Source organism: Cherax quadricarinatus, chromosome 84 (assembly GCF_038502225.1).
Source record: "Cherax quadricarinatus isolate ZL_2023a chromosome 84, ASM3850222v1, whole genome shotgun sequence".
In the NCBI taxonomy this organism is placed as follows: Eukaryota; Metazoa; Arthropoda; class Malacostraca; order Decapoda; family Parastacidae; genus Cherax; species Cherax quadricarinatus.
In genome coordinates, this window is record NC_091375.1 from 12023692 (window position 1) to 12044365 (window position 20674).

The 20674-nt window shown below is 40.0% G+C and overlaps 2 protein-coding genes across 7 annotated transcripts in view; one reads left to right on the forward strand and one right to left on the reverse strand.

Annotated features, from left to right (window-relative positions):
- The window catches only part of LOC128704361 (actin, cytoplasmic A3a-like), a 36069-nt gene extending 19687 nt beyond the window's left edge, over window positions 1-16382 (forward strand). Inside the window, exons 2-3 of one of the 3 annotated variants that reach the window (XM_070103095.1) lie at window positions 12015-12195; window positions 15136-16382. In XM_070103095.1, the coding sequence (XP_069959196.1) occupies window positions 12157-12195; window positions 15136-16275 (1179 nt within the window). In that variant the 5' untranslated portion in view covers window positions 12015-12156 and the 3' untranslated portion in view covers window positions 16276-16382. Of the gene's footprint in view, window positions 1-11494; window positions 12196-13285; window positions 13447-15135 lie in introns of those variants that run through there. The other 2 variants (XM_053799520.2, XM_053799521.2) reach the window with 2 other exon arrangements.
- The window catches only part of LOC128704378 (actin-57B-like), a 180244-nt gene that overhangs the window by 40780 nt on the left and 118790 nt on the right, over window positions 1-20674 (reverse strand). Inside the window, exon 1 of one of the 4 annotated variants that reach the window (XM_070103100.1) lies at window positions 2641-2667. The exons of 1 other annotated variant lie outside the window; for it this stretch is intronic. The gene's annotated coding sequence lies outside the window, so the exon portion shown is untranslated. Of the gene's footprint in view, window positions 1-2640; window positions 2668-4492; window positions 4695-5728; window positions 6073-20674 lie in introns of those variants that run through there. 2 more of the 4 variants (XM_053799528.2, XM_070103098.1) reach the window with 2 other exon arrangements.

Consider the following 20674-nt stretch of genomic DNA (forward strand, 5'->3'; position numbering starts at 1 on the left):
ATTCTACCAACATTATAACAATGTTTTCTTTTAAATAGGGTGTCGAACCGGGCTTGGGAAATCTAATGACCACTTAACCACTGATCGAAGCGTCATCTGATCAAGGTATCAGGAAAGTTGTTTCCTGACGAATAAAACACCATCGTCTAGCTAACAATTAGAACAGATACGTTACATATCAAAAATATTTAGAACATCGCTTAATATTTAAGAACATAAGTTTCCTATCACCACTAAAAATTACTATTATAAATAAAGATATATATAAAGATATATATGTCGTGCAGAATAGGTAAAATTGGTTAATTAGTAAGAACTCATTTAAAATTAAGTCTTTTCTAAAATTTTCTCTTATACGTTTAAAGATATATATTTTTCATTGATGTTAATGTAAAAATTAATAATTTTATACCAAAAGAACCTTAGAAAACTTACCTAACCTTATTATAACAAGCGCAATTTAATTTAGCCTAACCCAACTAAATATATTTTAGTTAAGTTTACAATAATTTAATAATAAACAAACACAATGAATATATTTTTTTTTTCGTTAGGTTCAGAAAGATTTTTGGGAAATTATTGCACACACAAATTTTCGCATGCCATATTCGGCAAGAATAAGTCATGCTATTTAAGCCAAAATCGTAAGTTTTACCTATTCGGCACTATATATATATATATATATATATATATATATATATATATATATATATATATATATATATATATATATATATATATATATATTCAGATTTTTTTTATGCCTTTTGTTGAATAAATCAGATTTTTTTCACCCATTTTTCAAAATAAATTTTATAATTTTTGGAGCAGTTCCTGTGTAGACACAAGAGTGCTAGTCGTCTGATCAGTAAGATTTCAACGATTGAACGAGACGCAGCCAGGGCAGGGGGGAGGAGACCCCCTTCACCCCTCCCTTTATCCCCCCACCAGCACCCCCTTACAACGCCCCCCTCTTCATGCCCACCAATCCTCCTGGGCACCATATTAGGCAGTGCCCAACCCACCAATGCAGAAAATAACTATCTTATATATATATATATATATATATATATATATATATATATATATATATATATATATATATATATGCTTAATAATAACCTACATGGAGACAAACTCAGAAATTTAATTGATCTGTATATTTCGAACCTCTGCTGGGGTCCTCTTCAGTAGGACATTAAAAGGTATTTTAAATACGTACATTTTCCTTAAGTATGTTTTAACATATTCCTAGATACAAGAGAATAATAATGTTCTTGGTGTCTGGTGAGGGAGTGATTGTTTTGTAACAACCCGGCTGTCTCCCACTGAGGTCACGTGACCCTGATTAGAAGAAATACTTTTATTGTTGTTCGTTCTGTCCTTGTCTTGACAAAGGCGTGCTGGTATTACGGCTCGGAACAGTGTTATTCTTGCTACCCCTCTGTTAGAGTGCTGTGTGTGTGTGTGTGTGTGTGTGTGTGTGTGTGTGTGTGTGTGTGTGTGTGTGTGTGTGTGTGTGTGTGTGTGTGTGTGTGTGTGTGTGTGCGTGCGTGTGTGTGTGTGTGTGTGTGTGTGTGTGCGTGCGTGTGTGCGCGCACACACACGCCAAACACGTCAAGAAATTAGAGAAAGTACAAAGGTTTGCAACAAGGGGAATGTCCTACGAAGAAAGGTTGGGGGAAATCGGACTGACGACACTGGAGGACAGGAGGGTCAGGGAAGACATGATAACGACATCCAAGATACTGCGTGGAATAGATAAGGTGGACAGAGACAGGATGTCCCAGAGATGGGACACAGAAACAAGGGGTCACAATTGGAAGCTGAAGACTCAGATGAGTCACAGGGATGTTAGGAAGTATTTCTTCAGTCATAGAGTTGTCAGGAAGTGGAACAGTCTGGCAAGTGATGTAGTGGAGGAAGGAACTATACATTGCTTTAAGACGAGGCATGACAAAGCTCAGAAAGCAGAGAGAGAGGACCTAGTAGCGATCATTGAAGAGGCGGGGCCAGGATCCGAGTATCGACCCCTGCAACCACAATTAGGTGAGTACAATTAGGTGAGAACACACACACACACACACACACACACACACACACACACACACACACACACACACACACACACTTTGGCATGCCGCCAGGTCTTCCACGAAGTGTCACGATGAACCGGAGCCTCGACTGGTGTTTATATCCGGTCTCATATACGCTGACCTTGACGATAGCCAGACCAAGAGAGAGCTACGCCCGTCCTTGTGGACCGATGGAGACGCTGCTGGTGTTACCTTCGTTAGGAATAACGGGGAAAAACGTCTCCTGACGCGGACATTAACGCTAAGATCACTTCCTCAGTAGAACTTCAGATAACCGACTGATATTTTAAACTCGAAATTGATCAAGAACGTAAAAAAAATTATTGCCATGAGGTCTGTTTATATATAGTTTGCGAATATTGGTAGAGACAGGTTGACTGGTTTGGTGGTTAGTGGGGTTTAAAGCCTATCGACTACACAATGGTAGTTAAGGCTGCTTGTCACCTGTTCACCTCTAGTCAAGGATACTTTAATTCTGTGTTGTGTAATTTGATCAGCTGCTGATGACCTGATTCATCTTGCAATACCACCATTGATGACTTACCTTGTAACACCGTCACTGATGATTCATCTTGCAACACCACCATTGATGACTTACCTTGTAACACCGTCACTGATGATTCATCTTGCAACACCACCATTGATGACTTACCTTGTAACACCGTCACTGATGATTCATCTTGCAACACCACCATTGATGACTTACCTTGTAACACCGTCACTGATGATTCATCTTGCAACACCACCATTGATGACTTAACCTTGTAACACCGTCACTGATAATTCATCTTGCAACACCACCATTGATGACTTACCTTGTAACACCGTCACTGATGATTCATCTTGCAACACCACCATTGATGACTTACCTTGTAACACCGTCACTGATGATTCATCTTGCAACACCACCATTGATGACTTACCTTGTAACACCGTCACTGATGATTCATCTTGCAACACCACCATTGATGACTTACCTTGTAACACCGTCACTGATGATTCATCTTGCAACACCACCATTGATGACTTACCTTGTAACACCGTCACTGATGATTCATCTTGCAACACCACCATTGATGACTTACCTTGTAACACCGTCACTGATGATTCATCTTGCAACACCACCATTGATGACTTACCTTGTAACACCGTCACTGATGATTCATCTTGCAACACCACCATTGATGACTTACCTTGTAACACCGTCACTGATGATTCATCTTATTCATCTTACACACCACCATTGATGACTTACCTTGTAACACCGTCACTGATGATTCATCTTGCAACACCACCATTGATGACTTAACCTTGTAACACCGTCACTGATGATTCATCTTGCAACACCACCATTGATGACTTACCTTGTAACACCGTCACTGATGATTCATCTTGCAACACCACCATTGATGACTTACCTTGTAACACCGTCACTGATTATTCATCTTACAACACCACCATTGATGACTTACCTTGTAACACCGTCACTGATGATTCATCTTGCAACACCACCATTGATGACTTACCTTGTAACACCGTCACTGATTATTCATCTTACAACACCACCATTGATGACTTACCTTGTAACACCGTCACTGATGATTCATCTTGCAACACCACCATTGATGACTTACCTTGTAACACCGTCACTGATGATTCATCTTGCAACACCACCATTGATGACTTACCTTGTAACACCGTCACTGATGATTCATCTTACAACACCACCATTGATGACTTAAACTTGTAACACCGTCACTGATGATTCATCTTGCAACACCACCATTGATGACTTACCTTGTAACACCGTCACTGATGATTCATCTTGCAACACCACCATTGATGACTTACCTTGTAACACCGTCACTGATGATTCATCTTGCAACACCACCATTGATGACTTAACCTTGTAACACCGTCACTGATGATTCATCTTGCAACACCACCATTGATGACTTACCTTGTAACACCGTCACTGATGATTCATCTTGCAACACCACCATTGATGACTTAACCTTGTAACACCGTCACTGATGATTCATCTTGCAACACCACCATTGATGACTTACCTTGTAACACCGTCACTGATGATTCATCTTGCAACACCACCATTGATGACTTACCTTGTAACACCGTCACTGATGATTCATCTTGCAACACCACCATTGATGACTTAACCTTGTAACACCGTCACTGATGATTCATCTTGCAACACCACCATTGATGACTTACCTTGTAACACCGTCACTGATGATTCATCTTGCAACACCACCATTGATGACTTAACCTTGTAACACCGTCACTGATGATTCATCTTACAACACCGCCATTGATGACTTACCTTGTAACACCGTCACTGATTACTCATCTTACAACACCGCCATTGATGACTTAACCTTGTAACACCGTCACTGATGATTCATCTTGCAACACCGACAGTGATGGCATGACTTCCCTTGCAACACCTTCATTGATGACTTGACTCACACTGCAACACTCTCATAGGCTGGCTTGTCAGGTTTAATGCCTGTCGACTACACGAGGGTCATTTAGACTGTATTTACCGCCTCCACAACACCAGTCAAGAGCACATGAACGACTCAGTGAACGAAAGTGTTCAAACCGTCATGGAACAGCACACTGGTTTACCTTGTGTTCGAACACCAGGTCACTTCAATGGGTTGTTTATAATCATGTCAATATCACACCTCGACTCTTACCTGAACATTATATATATATATATATATATATATATATATATATATATATATATATATATATATATATATATATATATATATATATATATTAACAAACAGGCGGGTATATACGAAGAAATATCGCCTGGTCACAAACCGGGCCGCGGGGGCGTTGACTCCCGGAACTCTCTCCAGGTAAACCAGCAGGATTCGAAACCACGTCAGGGAGGCTGGAAAAAACTCCTCAAGTGACGCTCTAGGCCACTCGGCTACAGATGCCGCCGAAATTCTATCTTTGCCTTGCTTTTTATGTCCATTTCGATTATTTGCAGCCTCCCTCCTCTCCCAGTCTTGGGAATTTATGGCGCTCTTGCTAGCTTCCCTCCTCGATCTACCCTTTCTCTTGTGATTCTGGTTGGAATACTTATTAAACCAAAAATATGCTTCATTCTTTCGTAGTCGTTCTTCCTACACGCCAATATAATTCGTTACAAACTTTACCTATTTGTTTAGCTTCTGTAATCATGTCAGGACATAATGATCACTTGTTCTGAAGGACTGCTAAAATTTAATATTTCTTTACGATGGTGTCAGTTCGTCAATTTCTCTGAGTTATTTTGCCTTTTAATATACTTTCGTGAAGGGTTCTGAATTAGGGAGTCAAGGACCTTGTTCCCCCACATGTCTGAGACCGTGTGTGGGTTCCAGTTCTGCCGGTACATGTTTACATTGTGTGTGTACTCACCTAATTGTGGTTGCAGGGATAGATTCCTAGCTCTTGTGCGTGTGTGTGTTGTGTATTTATAGTAAGTATATAGATATATATCTTGTGGTATCCAGTCTACAGTGCCTACATTCTCCTACAAGATTTTTAAAAGTTTCCTGAGGTTGCAACACTTACCACCTTCTACTGCAACTCAGAACACAACATACCCAGTGGTGACACTGAGAGCATGATCAGTGTTGACGCTGAGAACGCGCTCATTGTTGACGCTGAGAGTACAATCAGTGTTGACGCTGAGAGCACAGTGTTTGACAGTGTTGACACTGAGAGCACAGTGTTGACACTGAGAGAGCCCCAGGTAAACTTACCACAAGTTGACGTGGCTATTCTGGTTACCCACGTGTGTTTACACCTGTCCACCACGCGGAGTCCGCACACCTGTTGAATCACTGGGTACTGGCGTGTAGTCTAAGAACTCTCCGGCGTGTAAAATATTTCTGCACGCTTTTCAACACAGGATCCCTCGTCTTAAGAATTTCCCATCCCAAAATTCCCATAAATAAAGGTTAAATAACAAAAAAACATAATACCGTGACTGGAACAATACACGAATAACCCGCACATGGGAGAGAGAGGCTTATGACGAAGCTTCGGTCCGACTTAGACCGAACCGTCATCACACTAACAGACGAAGCTGAGGAAGTCTATATATATAGGAGAATGGACAGGGACCTGTCCCCGTCTCCTTTAACATACTAAAACGTTGTTTTTATTTTGTACTCGTCGCATCATTAAGATTTAAAAGTTATTATCCCAGAGATCAGAGGTACTTCCTGCCTCTCGCACAGGATGCCTTTCACAACAGACGATTAGCACCCTCCTACCTCTCGCACAGGATGCCTTTCACAACAGACGATTAGCACCCTCCTACCTCTCGCACAGGATGCCTTTCACAACAGACGATTAGCACCCTCCTACCTCTCGCACAGGATGCCTTTCACAACAGACGATTAGCACCCTCCTACCTCTCGCACAGGATGCCTTTCACAACAGATGATTAACACCCTCCTACCTCTCGCACAGGATGCCTTTCACAACAGACGATTAACACCCTCCTACCTCTCGCACAGGATGCCTTTCACAACAGACGATTAACACCCTCCTACCTCTCGCACAGGATGCCTTTCACAACAGACGATTAGCACCCTCCTACCTCTCGCACAGGATGCCTTTCACAACAGACGATTAACACCCTCCTACCTCTCGCACAGGATGCCTTTCACAACAGACGATTAACATCCTCCTACCTCTCGCACAGGATGCCTTTCACAACAGATGATTAGCACCCTCCTACCTCTCGCACAGGATGCCTTTCACAACAGACGATTAGCACCCTCCTACCTCTCGCACAGGATGCCTTTCACAACAGACGATTAGCACCCTCCTACCTCTCGCACAGGATGCCTTTCACAACAGACGATTAGCACCCTCCTACCTCTCGCACAGGATGCCTTTCACAACAGACGATTAACACCCTCCTACCTCTCGCACAGGATGCCTTTCACAACAGACGATTAACACCCTCCTACCTCTCGCACAGGATGCCTTTCACAACAGACGATTAACACCCTCCTACCTCTCGCACAGGATGCCTTTCACAACAGACGATTAACATCCAAGTACCTACTAACTCCTGCGTGAACGTCAACCTGAAGACGTGCAAGAAGACTTATATGTCTGTCCAGAACACTTACTCGGTTTTCTAAACCGTTTATTCACATCACGTCTTGTATAAACCAGTAGTCCTACTGCTAAGAAGACAGATAATTTACCTAATTTTGTCGAGGAACTGAATTTCCCAGGTAGCTCTTGCAGTTCGTCCTGAAGAGGCATTAGTTTCTGGTCTATAACCTTCAGTATATTGTCGACAGGCACTCTGGTGTTTGTCGACTTGGAGAAACATTGATGTGGCTTGTCAGTGGTCCAAGTCAGACCGAAATGGTGTCTTAAGTACGGATTATTTATGTATGAATGTGTACTTCTGTACGTATGTGTTTCTGTACGTTTGAATATGTGTTTCTGTACGTATGAATGTGTGTTTCTGTACGTTTGAATATGTGTTTCTGTACGTATGAATGTGTGTTTCTGTACGTATGTATTTCTGTACGTATGTATTTCTGTACGTTTGAATATGTGTTTCTGTACGTATGAATGTGTGTTTCTGTACGTATGTGTTTCTGTACGTTTGAATATGTGTTTCTGTACGTATGAATGTGTGTTTCTGTACGTTTGAATATGTGTTTCTGTACGTTTGAATATGTGTTTCTATACGTATGAATGTGTTTCTGTACGTATGAATGTGTGTTTCTGTACGTATGTATTTCTGTACGTTTGAATATGTGTTTCTGTACGTTTGAATATGTGTTTCTGTACGTTTGAATATGTGTTTCTGTACGTATGAATGTGTGCTTCTGTACGTATGTGTTTCTGTACGTTTGAATATGTGTTTCTGTACGTATGAATGTGTGTTTCTGTACGTATGTGTTTCTGTACGTTTGAATGTGTGTTTCTGTACGTTTGAATGTGTTTCTGTACGTATGTGTTTCTGTACGTTTGAATGTGTGTTTCTGTACGTTTGAATGTGTGTTTCTGTACGTATGTGTTTCTGTACGTTTGAATGTGTGTTTCTGTACGTTTGAATGTGTGTTTCTGTACGTATGAATGTGTGTTTCTGTACGTATGTATTTCTGTACGTTTGAATATGTGTTTCTGTACGTTTGAATATGTGTTTCTGTACGTATGAATGTGTGTTTCTGTACGTATGTGTTTCTGTACGTTTGAATATGTGTTTCTGTACGTATGAATGTGTGTTTCTGTACGTATGTGTTTCTGTACGTTTGAATATGTGTTTCTGTACGTATGAATGTGTGTTTCTGTACGTATGTGTTTCTGTACGTTTGAATGTGTGTTTCTGTGCGTTTGAATGTGTGTTTCTGTACGTATGAATGTGTGCTTCTGTACGTATGTATTTCTGTACGTTTGAATGTGTGTTTCTGTACGTATGAATGTGTGTTTCTGTACGTATGTGTTTCTGTACGTTTGAATGTGTGTTTCTGTACGTTTGAATGTGTGTTTCTGTACGTATGAATGTGTGTTTCTGTACGTATGTGTTTCTGTACGTTTGAATATGTGTTTCTGTACGTATGAATGTGTGTTTCTGTACGTATGTGTTTCTGTACGTTTGAATATGTGTTTCTGTACGTATGAATGTGTGTTTCTGTACGTATGAATGTGTGTTTCTGTACGTATGTGTTTCTGTACGTTTGAATGTGTGTTTCTGTACTTTTAAATATGTGTTTCTGTACGTATGAATGTGTGTTTCTGTACGTATGTGTTTCTGTACGTTTGAATATGTGTTTCTGTACGTATGAATGTGTGTTTCTGTACGTATGTGTTTCTGTACGTTTGAATGTGTGTTTCTGTACGTATGAATGTGTGTTTCTATACGTATGTATTTCTGTACGTATGAATGTGTGTTTCTGTACGTATGAATGTGTGTTTCTGTACGTATGTGTTTCTGTACGTTTGAATGTGTGTTTCTGTACGTTTGAATGTGTGTTTCTGTACGTATGAATGTGTGTTTCTGTACGTATGTGTTTCTGTACGTTTGAATATGTGTTTCTGTACGTATGAATGTGTGTTTCTGTACGTATGTGTTTCTTAACGTTTGAATATGTGTTTCTGTACGTATGAATGTGTGTTTCTGTACGTGAAGGTTAGTATTAAGAAACAGGGAAATAATTAGTAGCGGACCTACATTTTTGAAGCTGTGAAGCTTGTACTGTTATGGGGGTCGCTTGTGACTCTTTCTTATAAACTAGACCCCAAATTTTTAAACAATGTGGACTAAAGTGGCTTCTGAGGGCCCCTCCGGGATTAGGCGGCCCTGAGGCTTAAGATTAATTACTTTCATAGTAGCTACGTCCCTGGATACAATAAACATGTAGTCTCGTAGGCCGAATATTTTTGTATATATATATATATATTATTCTTTTTCGTAGGCCTAAGAAGGTGCTGGATTTTTTTAATTGGTTAATTGTTCATTCTCTTTTTTCTGTGGCGAAAACTGGATGTATATAAGTGGATTGAGTTTCTGTTGGTGAGGTACCTTTTGGTATGGCTCGACCGATGAGGTATCTCTGGGATGGCTCTACTGGTGAGGTACCTTTGGTATGGCTCTACTGGTGATGCATCTTTGGCATGGTTCTACTAGTGAGGTACCTTTGGTATCTCTCTACTGGTGAGGTACCTTTGGTATGGCTCTACCGGTGAGGTACCTTTGATATGGCTCTACCGGTGAGGTACCTTTGGTATGGCTCTACTGGTGATGCACCTTTGGTATAGCTCTACTGGTGAGGTACCTTCGGTAAAACACTACTGATACGCCACCTTTGTTAAGGTAATATTCATTAGGTACCTTTGTTAAGGTACAAAGGTACCACTAGGGTAGTACCACCGGTGCTCTCTATGACACTCCAACGAGGACTGTCACTGACACTTCCCTTCTGTCATTCGCCACGTGACAGCTGACAGTCATGCCAGCGGTGACAGGAAAATGACATGTGACAGTCAGATGACAATCAAATGACAGGTGATAATCAGAGGAGAAATGACACTAACATGACACATGTCACTTGTACGACGTTGACCACTTCCTTACGATATAGTCTTAGGTCGTACAGCTGGTAAATGACCTTCTGTTCCACACCAGCTGGAGCTTGTGTGTGTGTGTGGTGAGTGATTGACGTGTCTCGTGTGGCTAGTTGCCAGGGTCACCACCACCTTCAATTTTCTTTGGATAAAGATCCCTTTATGAGCATCAAGGAACGTAAGGTAGTATTGATTATAATAGGTAACTGGCACCGAGGTTATTAATGGGGTTTAAAGTGTATGTACTACAAGATGGTCATTATAGCTGTATGTAACCAGTTCACAACCAGTCACAAACACGTTAATACCTAAAGTATAACAGGATAAGAGTAAACCTTAAGCATATATACTGTTTATACCCAGGGATACACACCTCACGGTATATATATTGTGTGTGAGGAGATGGAACCACATCTGGGTAGACTCCTCTGATGGTTGTGTCAACAGGTGGCTGGCCACTTGAGAAGTACCCTTCACTAACACTGCCAACACACTCACCACACTCCTCAGGCACTTGGGACATCTGCTAGACATGCTTGTAGACTTTATTACCTCGTAATGAAAGCCTTGTTGGCAAGAAGCATTGAACAGTTCAATAAATGTACAAAGTCTAGCTGGAAGTGTACTGTAATTTCACAGTTTGGTAGTGATAGGTGCTCTAAAAATGTATCTTCATGGATGCTGATTTCTGAAGCTGTATAGATTTATTTCAAAAAAACAATTTTGAAATTCGTTATGCTCTGGGTAAGGTTATTTACATTTGTTTTTGTTATATATATTATCTTTAGCAACAGGACTGCAAGGATATGGTAATCCAAGACGAACGGAATTTTTAACAGATGATCTTAAAGGGATATCGTAAAATAATAATTAGAATTAGAGAGATTTCAACGTTCTTCACACACACACACACACACACACACACACAGCTGAAGACTCAGACGAGTCACAGGGACGTTAGGAAGTATTTCTTCAGTCATAGAGTTGTCAGGAAGTGGAATAGCCTAGCAAGTGAAGTAGTGGAGGCAGGAACCATACATAGTTTTAAGAAGAGGTATGACAAAGCTCAGGAAGCAGAGAGAGAGAGGATCCAGTAGCGATCAGTGAAGAGGCGGGGCCAGGAGCTGAGTCTCGACCCCTGCAACCACAATTAGGTGAGTACACACACACACACACACACACACACACACACACACACACACACACGCACACACACACACACACACACACACACACACACACACACACACACACACAGAGGGCACTAAACTTAGTATCCTTGACATACACACTGTACAAAGTAATGAAGCGATACACGCAAACAAAATGAAACCATACCACGGGTAGGGTTTGAACCCGCGATCAGAGAGTGTCAGAACTCCAGACCGTCGTGTTAGCCACTGGGCCTTATCGCGAGTTCAAACCCCACCCGTGGTATGGTTTGTTTGCAATCGTGTCATTACGATTTCACGAGTCAAAATGAAATTTGTGGAGCCTTCTGGGCTACAGAAGTGAAAATTAATTTCAGGAACCTACTGGAACTTTATGATAAACTAGAGATAATCAGGCTAGACACTGTTTTCTAGGACTGGCAGAAGGTATCCAACCCTGTCTTAGAGAGACTAATCCACAAACAAGATGAAGGTAAGACGGTCAGGGTGAGACCTTTAAAGCATTAAATTAGACAAAAGTGAGAGTTCCTAAGGATTAGTCGTAGGTCCCACACTGTTTCTGGTATATGTAAATTTCCTTACAGAATAAATCATCTACACATCACACTTGCAGATACAGAAAAGCTGCTGAGAAGGATACGAACCGAGGTGTACAACAAGAAACTACAAGGAAACCTGATCCAAGAACTAAATGTTAGTTCTCAACGCCAATAAGAGGAAAATAAAGAGGATGGGAGCCGGGGAAATGCAACCACATGACAGTTCCAGGACTTGGAGAAAAAAGCGACGTGAAGGTAGAAAAAATGTGATTTGGCTTAATTTTCTCGTAAATTGCAATTGTAGATTCAATTTCGATTAAAAGTGCGATGAGTTAAGTATTTTAGCTAATAATTGAGGTATGTCAGACCTCACCTGTCTCCTGAGCCGCCTATGAACTGGGTAATATCAGAGGTATATACACGTTTAGATTTACGAAGGATATAAGAAAGTATTGGTTTGGAAATATATTTGATGAATGTATCAGTCTGCCTAGTAGGGTTATTGAACCTAAAACCTTGGGTAACTTCAAGTTTAAATTAGATACTTGAGTAAGAGAGATTGGATTTAAGTGGGACTTTCACATGGGTTAATAGAGTTATCAAAATTTATTCCTTGGGTAGCAGTGAAAATGGGTAGGACAAATAGTTTTGTTAGCAGGTTTGGGTGTGAGAAGGTCCTACCTAGTATGGGCCAGTAAGCCTCCTGCAGGGTTCCTCCTTTCTTACGTTCTTAAATTAAGAATTACTTTCCGTAACCTAAAAGGCAATAATTCAAACTCATTTATATCTCATTTATTAAATAACTTATTGTGAATACACACAGAAAATAAAATAATATTAAATAAAAGATTGAAAGGCCCTCACGTGAAAGAAAATAAATGATCCTTGCAATTTACTTCTGGATAAGCACACAAAACAAGATATCAAAATGGCCGCTTGAACGTCAGTATCAGTGAGCGTCTGAGATGCCATCTGTAACGAAACTGTGAATACCTTTGTTCTTGTTTACATCGGTGAAGCATCTTCTCTTTGCATTCAGGACAATGGCATATTCCCAGCTATCTCATATAATATTCACAATGATTATTGTTGACTGCCGTCTTCCGCATGACGTTCTTCATGTGTTTTCACACTCGATGTTGATCTTACCAGGAAGGTAAAACAAAACCTGAGAGACCTGGCTGAAAGATATTATATTTTCTCCAGGAATGCAGAAAATCTCCAGCATTGCAAATACTCAAAGCAGTGCATCCGACTTTGGGTTTTGAGGAGAGCTTAAGAAAGGGAGAGAAGAGCTTGAGAGGCGAGGGGATATATAGACCAGAAGTATGTGCAACACCAAGTGTATACGTTTAACACCCTCTTGCAACCACTGCTATAAAAGTGAGGAAAACCATTTCGTGAGGTTCAGTAGGTTTCTGTCGAAGGATACTACCAGTGTCCCTCCTGCAGCGGCCCTCAGTGCGGCCAGGCTGGCCCAGCGACAACAAACGTAGTGAATTTAAGGTATATACCATACAACATTTCCTCAGTACGTCAGAAGGGGTCAGTAAATTACATGACGCATAGAAGGGGGTCAGTGAACTATACTGAAAGGGGTCATTGAGCTATATCATGCGCAGAAATGAGTCAGTAAGATTATTTTATAACTTTGAAGTGGCTAGTTCATCGTCGACCTCATACCCATCCCGTGGACGGTAGCGCAAGAACATATGGGTACACAAAAGGCCGAGGAACTACGCCCCGAAAGGGTTAACAAGAGTACATCTACATTTAAATCTACAATTATCTTATCTGTTGCAAACATATTTAGGGAATTTCTTTAATACTTTCGGATTCTTATTCTCACTAACAAGATATCTTGACATAGCACAGAGGTAATTATACAATCTCTATATTCCTCAATAAGTGGACAGTAAAGCACATAGTGGTCAAGAAAGTGATCACAGGTCTGGCCACTTACTTTCCATTTGGTATGTTATCATGTGAGTCAGTGAAAGATGAACGATAAGAAGAAATGATCGGGGAAATATGCAGGAAGGTGTTAGCATGCTACGAGATACGTTGAAAGAGGCCAGAGAGCTACAGAAGCTGGAGGAAGGAGAGGAGGAGGGGGGGGGGGTTGTCCATAAACTACATTACATATAACATAAGAATGGAGGAGCACTGTAGAAGGCCTACTGACCCATGCAAGGTACGTTCTTCTCAAAAACAACTATTGGTTACCAGATAAGTGAAGCAAAACTTGTAAACACGAGACTATGCCCACTAGAGGACAGGAACCTGACACATTTTTCAACCATATATATATATATATATATATATATATATATATATATATATATATATATAATACAAATTATTTGTTTATATTAGTATAAAATGATTCGTGTCTTAAGTGAGTGTAAGACTGTTTAATATGCAAATAGAAAATGTGTGTGTATGTGTGTCTACTCACCTAACTGATCTCGCGTAATTATGGTTGAGGGGGTCGAGTCACAGCTCCATTCCTCTCTTCTTCACTGGTCGTGTGTGTGTGTGTGTGTGTGATTAATACAAACATGCTTATCATGAACTTTGTAAATCATGACTTAGGAAGTTCAAATTCTGAACTTGGCCGAGACACAATGCCGAAGTTACTGCCATTTTAAACTTGATCGGACATTTACGAAAAGCGTCAATTGGAGTCATGAGATTGACGATTGTGAGCGTGGTTTAGCTGGCAGCGTCTTCAGTTCACACACTGAAGGTCCGGGATCTAGCCCCGGCACGGGGGGGAACGTTAGGTGTGTTTCCTTACACCTGCTGTCCCTGTTCACCCAGCAGTAAGTAGGTGCCTGGGTGTTAGAGAACTATTGTGGGTCACCTCCTGGGAGACAAGATTAACCTAGGTTGCCCGAAATACTCTGCATAATCATTGACTTTCTATAGAGTGTGACGAAAATGTCAATTAGGTCTGTATCAGATGTAACAACGTACTTTTTAGAAGATCTCGTTTTTATTTGCCACACATCAATAATCTCTGTTCCTCAATTCTTCTAGTCAGTCAACACACATCACGAAGGTCTGGCTTTCGTATTATAAATACAAAATTAGCTCATAAACATTACATATCTATATTTTTACAAAGTTTCCATAAATTAATTGCATTTCAGATGTTGATGAATCTTATATACAGTAACATAAACATTACAGGTAGCAGACATGTGCGATGAGGAGACTTGTTCCTTGGTTGTGGACAATGGCTCCGGCATAGTCAAGGCCGGCTTCGCAGGTGACGACGCTCCCCGTTGTGTCTTTCCCTCCATCGTCGGCCGTCCTCGTCACCAGGGTGTGATGGTCGGTATGGGTCAGAAGGACGCCTACGTCGGTGATGAGGCCCAGAGCAAGAGAGGTATCCTGACTCTCAAGTATCCTGTAGAACACGGTATCATCACCAACTGGGACGACATGGAGAAGATCTGGCATCACTCTTTCTACAACGAACTGCGCATTGCTCCTGAAGAGTGTGCAGTTCTTCTTACAGAGGCTCCTCTTAACCCGAAAGTTAATCGAGAAAAAATGACTCAAATTATGTTTGAAATGTTTGCTACTCCCGCTGTGTACGTGGCCATCCAGGCCGTGCTGTCCCTGTACGCATCTGGTCGTACTACAGGTATCGTTCTGGACTCTGGTGATGGAGTCTCACACTGTGTTCCAATCTTTGAGGGCTATTGTCTTCCCCACGCCATTCTTAGGCTTGACTTAGCGGGGCGAGATTTAACAGATTACCTCATGAAAATCATGACTGAACGAGGATACTCATTTACTACAAGTGCTGAGCGAGAAATTGTGCGGGATATAAAGGAGAAACTGTGTTATGTGGCATTAGAATTTGAAGCTGAAAAGTCAGTCGCTGATGCCTCTTCCTCACTGGACAAATCTTACGAACTTCCTGATGGACAAGTAGTGACGATTGGAAATGAGAGATTTCGCTGTCCAGAAGCTCTTTTCCAGCCTTCACTCTTGGGGATGGAATGCTCTGGCCTTCATGAAACAGTATACACGTCTATAATGAAATGCGATGTTGACATTAGGAGAGAATTATACGCTAATAACGTTCTCTCTGGAGGTACCACTATGTATCCTGGTATATCTGACCGCATGCAGAAGGAAATCACTGCTCTGGCTCCCCCAACCATCAAAATCAAGATCATTGCTCCTCCCGAGCGTAAGTACTCCGTCTGGATCGGTGGTTCCATCCTGGGATCACTGTCCACCTTCCAGTCCATGTGGATCACTAAGGCGGATTATGATGAGTTCGGTCCAGCTATAGTTCATCGGAAGTGTTTCTAGAATTCAACATAGATATTATTTTGATTACAAAGTTTATTTTTACCGAATGTATTATAAAATATAAGATAATTTTGTAAATTAAAATGAAAGTAAATAAATAGATCCAATCTGAATTTTTTTTTATTTATATTCCTTATAGCCACGTATTAATAATATTATTATTTATTGTATTTTCCTTCCCACAAACTAAAATTTAACATTACCATGACGGTAAAAAATATGATAAAGGAGAATGTTACCATAGAGAAGCTTTTCTCAGCCCAGTTAAAACAGTAAGCGTCACTATTCTCACCAATAACTATGATAGAGTTAATGTGCCCCTCCTGGTGAACCAGGAGGTAGAGCCTTCATGATTCTATATATATATATATATATATATATATATATATATATATATATATATATATATATATATATATATATATATATATATATATATATATATATATATATATATATTCAACAAGACGGCCGTCTCCCACCGAGGCAGGGTGACCAAAAAAGAAAGAAAATCCCCAAAAAGAAAATACTTCCATCATCATTCAACACTTTCACCTCACTCACACATAATCACTGTTTTTGCAGAGGTGCTCAGAACACAACAGTTTAGAAGCATATACGTATAAAGATACACAACATATCCCTCCAAACTGCCAATATATATATATATATATATATATATATATATATATATATATATATATATATATATATATATATATATATATATATATATATATATATATATATGCAATAAGATCACAGTAAACAGGTGATTTCAGAATATGCAAAACAACCACTCTGAAAGAATAGAGAAATTCCAAGCGCTTTCGTGACTACTCACATTATCAAGGAACTATGAAAGTAAAGCATCCAAGGAAGCTATATAAGGGGTCTGGCCAACACCTCACTATCAGATCCCACAACGGTTAAACACCTGACGCGCGCCGGCCCAACTGGACAGGTCCTTTGCACAAATCACCAACAAACTATTCTACCCAAGAAAATTAAAAAAATATTGTTTGTCCAGTGTATTATTAAATTCTTCCCAAATTCTATTAATTATAAATGGATCTAATTTATATAAACCAAAGGAAATATTCATATTATTGTCAAAACTGCTTTTTATGAAACAAGATTCAATTATATTCCTGTCGACCATGGACTTGCTTGATACTACTTTCTCAACTTTTTGAAAATCAATTGGATGGTTAAAATCTCTTACATGAATAAATAGAGCATTGGAATCTTGTCCAGTTCTAATGCTATATTTATGTTGTTTTAATCTTAGTTCGAGATTTTTACCAGTTTGACCGTAATAAACTTTATCGCAAATTTTACAAGGAATCTTATAGACACATCCATCAGCATTTTGGGGGGAATTCTTTATCAAAAGTTTTTTTACTGTATCCAGATTTTTGAATACAACTTTAATATTAAAAGTCTTATTATTATTCCTCGAATCAAGATAGAGTCAAACTGTCTGCTTTCTCATCAATGTTTTTGAGAGCTTTACGAATTTGTAGTCCTGAGTTCATAGATGAGGAAATATCCAAAATTTATGAAATAGGTAATGATTTAAAACACCCAAGAAATGTAATTGATAAATCTTTTAAAATTGCAAGAAATACTTTTTACAATCCAAAAAGAGACAACCAGCCTTATTCAACTAAAAATATGTTGGTTCTCCCTTACCATCAAAACTTGGTTGATATGCCTTCTCTTCTTAAGACTTTTAATATTAAAGTTGTGTTCAAAAATCTTGATACAGTAAAAAAAACTTTTGATAAAGAATTCCCCCCAAAATGCTGATGGATGTGTCTATAAGATTCCTTGTAAAATTTGCGATAAAGTTTATTACGGTCAAACTGGTAAAAATCTCGAACTAAGATTAAAACAACATAAATATAGCATTAGAACTGGACAAGATTCCAATGCTCTATTTATTCATGTAAGAGATTTTAACCATCCAATTGATTTTCAAAAAGTTGAGAAAGTAGTATCAAGCAAGTCCATGGTCGACAGGAATATAATTGAATCTTGTTTCATAAAAAACAGTTTTGACAATAATATGAATATTTCCTTTGGTTTATATAAATTAGATCCATTTATAATTAATAGAATTTGGGAAGAATTTAATAATAGCACTGGACAAATAATAATTTTTAAATTTTCTTGGGTAGAATAGTTTGTGGGTGAGTTGTGCAAAGGACCTATCCAAGTTGGGTCGGCGCGCGTCAGGTGTTTAACCGTTGTGGGATCTGATAGTGAGGTGTTGGCCAGACCCCTTATATAGCTTCCTTGGATGCTTTACTTTCATAGTTCCTTGATAATGTGAGTAGTCACGAAAGCGCTTGGAATTTCTCTATTCTTTCATAGTGGTTGTTTTGCATATATATATATATATATATATATATATATATATATATATATATATATATTTTTTTTTTTTTTTTTTTTTTTTCTTTTCTTTCTTTATCACACCGGCCGATTCCCACCAAGGCAGGGTGGCCCGAAAAAGAAAAACTTTCACCATCATTCACTCCATCACTGTCTTGCCAGAAGGGTGCTTTACACTACAGTTTTTAAACTGCAACATTAACACCCCTCCTTCAGAGTGCAGGCACTGTACTTCCCATCTCCAGGACTCAAGTCCGGCCTGCCGGTTTCCCTGAATCCCTTCATAAATGTTACTTTGCTCACACTCCAACAGCACGTCAAGTATTAAAAACCATTTGTCTCCATTCACTCCTATCAAACACGCTCACGCATGCCTGCTGGAAGTCCAAGCCCCTCGCACACAAAACCTCCTTTACCCCCTCCCTCCAACCCTTCCTAGGCCGACCCCTACCCCGCCTTCCTTCCACTACAGACTGATACACTCTTGAAGTCATTCTGTTTCGCTCCATTCTCTCTACATGTCCGAACCACCTCAACAACCCTTCCTCAGCCCTCTGGACAACAGTTTTGGTAATCCCGCACCTCCTCCTAACTTCCAAACTACGAATTCTCTGCATTATATTCACACCACACATTGCCCTCAGACATGACATCTCCACTGCCTCCAGCCTTCTCCTCGCTGCAACATTCATCACCCACGCTTCACACCCATATAAGAGCGTTGGTAAAACTATACTCTCATACATTCCCCTCTTTGCCTCCAAGGACAAAGTTCTTTGTCTCCACAGACTCCTAAGTGCACCACTCACTCTTTTTCCCTCATCAATTCTATGATTCACCTCATCTTTCATAGACCCATCCGCTGACACGTCCACTCCCAAATATCTGAATACGTTCACCTCCTCCATACTCTCTCCCTCCAATCTGATATTCAATCTTTCATCACCTAATCTTTTTGTTATCCTCATAACCTTACTCTTTCCTGTATTCACCTTTAATTTTCTTCTTATGCACACCCTACCAAATTCATCCACCAATCTCTGCAACTTCTCTTCAGAATCTCCCAAGAGCACAGTGTCATCAGCAAAGAGCAGCTGTGACAACTCCCACTTTGTGTGTGATTCTTTATCTTTTAACTCCACGCCTCTTGCCAAGACCCTCGCATTTACTTCTCTTACAACCCCATCTATAAATATATTAAACAACCACGGTGACATCACACATCCTTGTCTAAGGCCTACTTTTACTGGGAAAAAATTTCCCTCTTTCCTACATACTCTAACTTGAGCCTCACTATCCTCGTAAAAACTCTTCACTGCTTTCAGTAACCTACCTCCTACACCATACACTTGCAACATCTGCCACATTGCCCCCCTATCCACCCTGTCATACGCCTTTTCCAAATCCATAAATGCCACAAAGACCTCTTTAGCCTTATCTAAATACTGTTCACTTATATGTTTCACTGTAAACACCTGGTCCACACACCCCCTACCTTTCCTAAAGCCTCCTTGTTCATCTGCTATCCTATTCTCCGTCTTACTCTTAATTCTTTCAATTATAACTCTACCATACACTTTACCAGGTAAACTCAACAGACTTATCCCCCTATAATTTTTGCACTCTCTTTTATCCCCTTTGCCTTTATACAAAGGAACTATGCATGCTCTCTGCCAATCCCTAGGTACCTTACCCTCTTCCATACATTTATTAAATAATTGCACCAACCACTCCAAAACTATATCCCCACCTGCTTTTAACATTTCTATCTTTATCCCATCAATCCCGGCCGCCTTACCCCCTTTCATTTTACCTACTGCCTCACGAACTTCCCCCACACTCACAACTGGCTCTTCCTCACTCCTACAAGATGTTATTCCTCCTTGCCCTATACACGAAACCACAGCTTCCCTATCTTCATCAACATTTAACAATTCCTCAAAATATTCCTTCCATCTTCCCAATACCTCTAACTCTCCATTTAATAACTCTCCTCTCC